Here is a 4,148-nt window from a genome sequence, read left to right as displayed (position 1 = left end):
TTGCTGCCTAATATATCCCACTCACTGACAGGTGGTATGATAACCAGATAATCTGTTATTCACTTCACCAGTCAGTGCTCATGATGTTAAAGCTGATTGGTGTGTATGTGTGTAGCACTGTGCAGAATGTAGACTAGTGGTATTTTTTGCTTAATGCTGCCTCTCTCTCTAAAGCTCCTCCCTGCAGCACATCGAGGAGTGCTGTGGTTGGCTGAGACAGAAGCTGAACGAGCTGAATGATGAACAGTACCACATCATGCACCAGCATCAGGAGCAGGTGAGCTTAAGGGCCCTCTTTAAACCATCAATAGCACATTTCAAGAGTGCACATACGGCATGTCCAACTGCACTTTTGCTTTGATTGTATTTAGTCTCTTGATTAACCATTGGTGTGCTTTGGGCATAACACGAATTAAACCATTAAATCAGAATGCCATCTCCCCTTTGAAGGGAAACATTGCTATTTAAGAAGCGGGTTTTGGCAAATTGGAGAAGTGAACAGTTTTCTGCTGAGGAAAAAGAGCTGCTCATCCTTATCCTGCCAGGCTGTAAAAGACTTGTGTCATCTCCTCTCAGATCATTTGGAGACTAGAGACTATTCGCACGGGACTAGTACCGGTATTATCTGGGGACCTGTAGTAATGTGTAGGAATTGATCTTAATCGTACTACTCTGCCATCATGCGAATCTGTCATGTCCATAATGTGTGAAGTAAAGATTCCCCTGAAAATTACCTACCATATTTCACCAAACACAGAGGTCATGTGATAATTTTATTCCTGTAAGAATTGACATCTGAGTGATTTTCGGTCAAATTTAAACTAGATTTTCTTTTTTGTACGGTATTAAACTGACATTTTAATGCAGCAGAGCTGAACTGAACCTGGAGTGGCAGGTGAAGGGGAGAATTATGGTGCTGCACATAAGAAGATGTATACAGGTCATGGATGTATTATAAGATCAGTAAAGTTATTTTTACAGTGAGAGGAGCAGTTTCTGCAGCTGTCTCCAGTCTTTCAGGCTTTTCTCCACCTTTCAGCACAGAGATTGGTCCGTAATGAAAACTAGAGAGTGCACAAAACGCCACAGTTGTGGCTTTAGTTATTAGAGGCACACAGTGCTCTCCAACATCACAAACCAACTTTCATGTATTTTGCTTCTTTTACTTATCTATAGTATTGCATCTAAAACACAACACATAACACAATCTGTGTCACGAACCCTCATGTGTAGGCACATCTTACTATCTGAATAATAATAAATAAATATTCTGCGCCATTGAGTTTAGACCAGGTTTTTGTTGGTCAATGAAACAATTACTTTCTGCTGTGCCAACAATGCACCTGGCCACACCTCATTTTAAGACCAACACACCATTTGCTATCTGCACACTTTGCTGTGCACCACTTTTTGCAAGAGGCCCTGAGTGTCAAGTAGCATCAGGCAGAATTTCTGCTGATGGCGGCATATAAATATTTAGAATGCAGTTCAACAGCATAATATGAGCACTAAAGGAAGATCCTACATGTCTGAGCAGTCATGTGTGAGTGCACATGGGAACCAGCTGGAGCCAAACCTGACACCTCTTAGTGCAGTCAGGGATGAGATGCTGACATACATACTGCAAATGTCAGAAGGTCTCATGTCATTTATACCACAGGTTCATCATGTATTTTATGTATACTAAAAACAGTGCATAGTCAACATTAGGACGCAGTATATTTTACATAGTATTAGCATAAAGTGTGGAATGGTGGACATACCAAGGGTTCCCAAAGACACAAATCAGTCAGTGCTCATTCTGTTCTTCTTTTCTCTCCTTAAGGCTGCCAACTGCATTGTGGGAAATGTAGTGTATGAGCGTCTGGCAGACCATGGCCCCAAACTTGGTCCCGTTAACCAGAAGAACCCTCTGGTTACCAGGTAAGGAATTTAAAGATATGGGTTAAAGGAGAGAGCAAGATGTGGAAGAAGAGAAGTGGAGGGATGGAAAGATGGAAGAGACACTTCTTTCACACATTTTTCTTATGCTTAGAGCTGTACCAGTAGTTTGTCATAAGGGTGATGCTGCACGAAAGAACACTTAAAATCTAAACATTGAAAAAGAAATGAATGGCAGCTTGAATAGAGCATGAAGGTGTGAAGCTGATTCATGAAAATGTACCCAGCTATTTTGTGTGCAAAGGTGATATTTTGGCTCAGTTGCTCATGGAGTTTAAAAAAAAAGATAGTCTGCTGAAAAAATTGTGCTGAGGTGACATTTCCCACATTCTAACCGCTACCAGCAAGGCAAAAATATTTTAGATGTGTACTGGGCAGTAACTTAAACCTGTGAGCATTGTGAAGTTTTAGCATAAGGATATCCTTCCCATATGGTTTTAGTGTGAACCCTGTAACCCTTAACTCATTTCTTAGTAGCACACACTGTATCATTTCTAAATCGGCCTTCTTACTGAAACAGGAGGCAGTAGTTGAAACTTTATGAATAAAACCCAGAAGTAAGACTGACTTGGTAATCTGCATTTATGAGTGAAAGCACTGTTCTATCAGTCTGACACCATTTACACATAGTAATGCCAGGTATAAATATTAAACTAGATCCTATACAGCTAAGAGGAGTATAAGGTTCATGATAATGCCATCTGCGAAGCAAGGCTGAATGTTGGTCTTTTCATCTGTCTGTTTCAGGTATTTCACCTTCCCATACCAAGACATGACTCTGGAGCAGGAGCTGCAGCTGCTGGACCAGCCAGACAAGACGTGTCACTTCCTGGCTCACAACGGTTGGGTGATGGGTGACGATCCACTGCGCAACTTCGCTGAACCAGGTAAATATGTTTAACTTCTAGAAAACAGTCAGGTACAAGAGTTTCTGCGGGGCCTTAGAAAGTTTAAAATCCAATAATCTGAATTTTAGGCCTTAAAATGCCTTTATTGAATTATGAAGTAAACATTACATTATAAAGTTATAAAGTACTTATAAGGTGTCACTTGTTTTTGGGAAAAATCAAACTATGCAGGTTATATCACGCTGCAGTTTACCAAAGAACATACAGCTAGGCAGTATATGGCGATGTGGTGTTTGCTTCCATCAAAAAAAGTAATAAGTAAAGATTTTTTATTTTAATGTTACTTTTATCTAATATGTGCAAGTTCAGTTCCAGCTCCAGTACTTGTTTGAGAACAGCACATTGAGTGCTCGGTTGAAGCCTGGTCAAAATAATAATAAATAAATATTAATATTTGGCTAGGAAGTTATAAAGGCATGAGAGCTTAATGGGAAGTCAGAAAAGTTCAGTTGAATGTGAATACATTTATTTACTTTGTAATTCTGGGATTTTCCTTCAGATTCTTTGTACTTTTGTTGCCCGTATGGACTTGAAAAAGGTCTTGAATTGCATTCATAATAGTCTGTAAAAGGTCTTTAAAGGGTCTTAAATGTAACCTGTTGAAACCTGCAGAAACCCTGATAAATATACTGTAACTAAGGCATTTTATGTTACATCCATTACACATCGCTTTCTACATGGGATGAAATGCATTTGAATATATGTGTCCATTAACAGGGACCTGACAATGTCAATCGAGTATAAGCTATTTTCAGGCTACATGTTAAACACTGCACTGTATCAGTATTGATCTGTGTGTGTGCTACATATAGGCTCCAATGTGTACGTGCGTCGGGAGCTGGTATGCTGGGGTGACAGTGTCAAACTCCGCTATGGCAAGGGCCCTGAAGACTGCCCGTACCTGTGGGCCCACATGCAGGAATACACTGAAACCACAGCCAAATATTTCCATGGAGTCAGACTGGACAACTGCCACTCTACACCACTACATGTGGCTGAGGTACTGTCATATATTATCATATTAATATACAGTTAGGAAGATGTCCTTAAATGCACTGATTTAACTAGGAGAAGTTGCATTGTACAGTGGTAAATACCACCTCTGTTAAACTTTTCATTATGAGTAATAGTTCATTCAGTTCACAGTGTCAGAAAGCCTGTTAATCCATACTTAACTCAAGTTACGAAGTAGTTAGTCAGAAAAACTAAAACTATGATGGTAAATGAAATTAGTCTGACATGTAATGCAGAGCATAAATCGTCATTCTTGTTTTTCATTACTGGTGATCAGATGGAGAA

At 39.7% G+C, this 4,148-nt stretch overlaps 1 protein-coding gene across 1 annotated transcript in view; it reads left to right on the top strand.

Annotated features, from left to right (window-relative positions):
• Positions 1-4,148, top strand: part of LOC118322051 (glycogen debranching enzyme-like) — a 28,272-nt gene that overhangs the window by 12,328 nt on the left and 11,796 nt on the right. The window contains 4 exon segments of the mRNA XM_035653633.1: positions 175-277; positions 1,826-1,923; positions 2,689-2,828; positions 3,662-3,849. Of these exon segments, the coding sequence (XP_035509526.1) occupies positions 175-277; positions 1,826-1,923; positions 2,689-2,828; positions 3,662-3,849 (529 nt within the window).

Source organism: Morone saxatilis, unplaced genomic scaffold (assembly GCF_004916995.1).
Source record: "Morone saxatilis isolate NCDOM2014 unplaced genomic scaffold, NCSU_SB_2.0 Contig12, whole genome shotgun sequence".
NCBI lineage: Eukaryota > Metazoa > Chordata > Actinopteri > Moronidae > Morone > Morone saxatilis.
The sequence above is the reverse complement of the archived record's forward strand: the minus strand, read 5'-3'. Positions and strand labels throughout refer to the sequence as shown.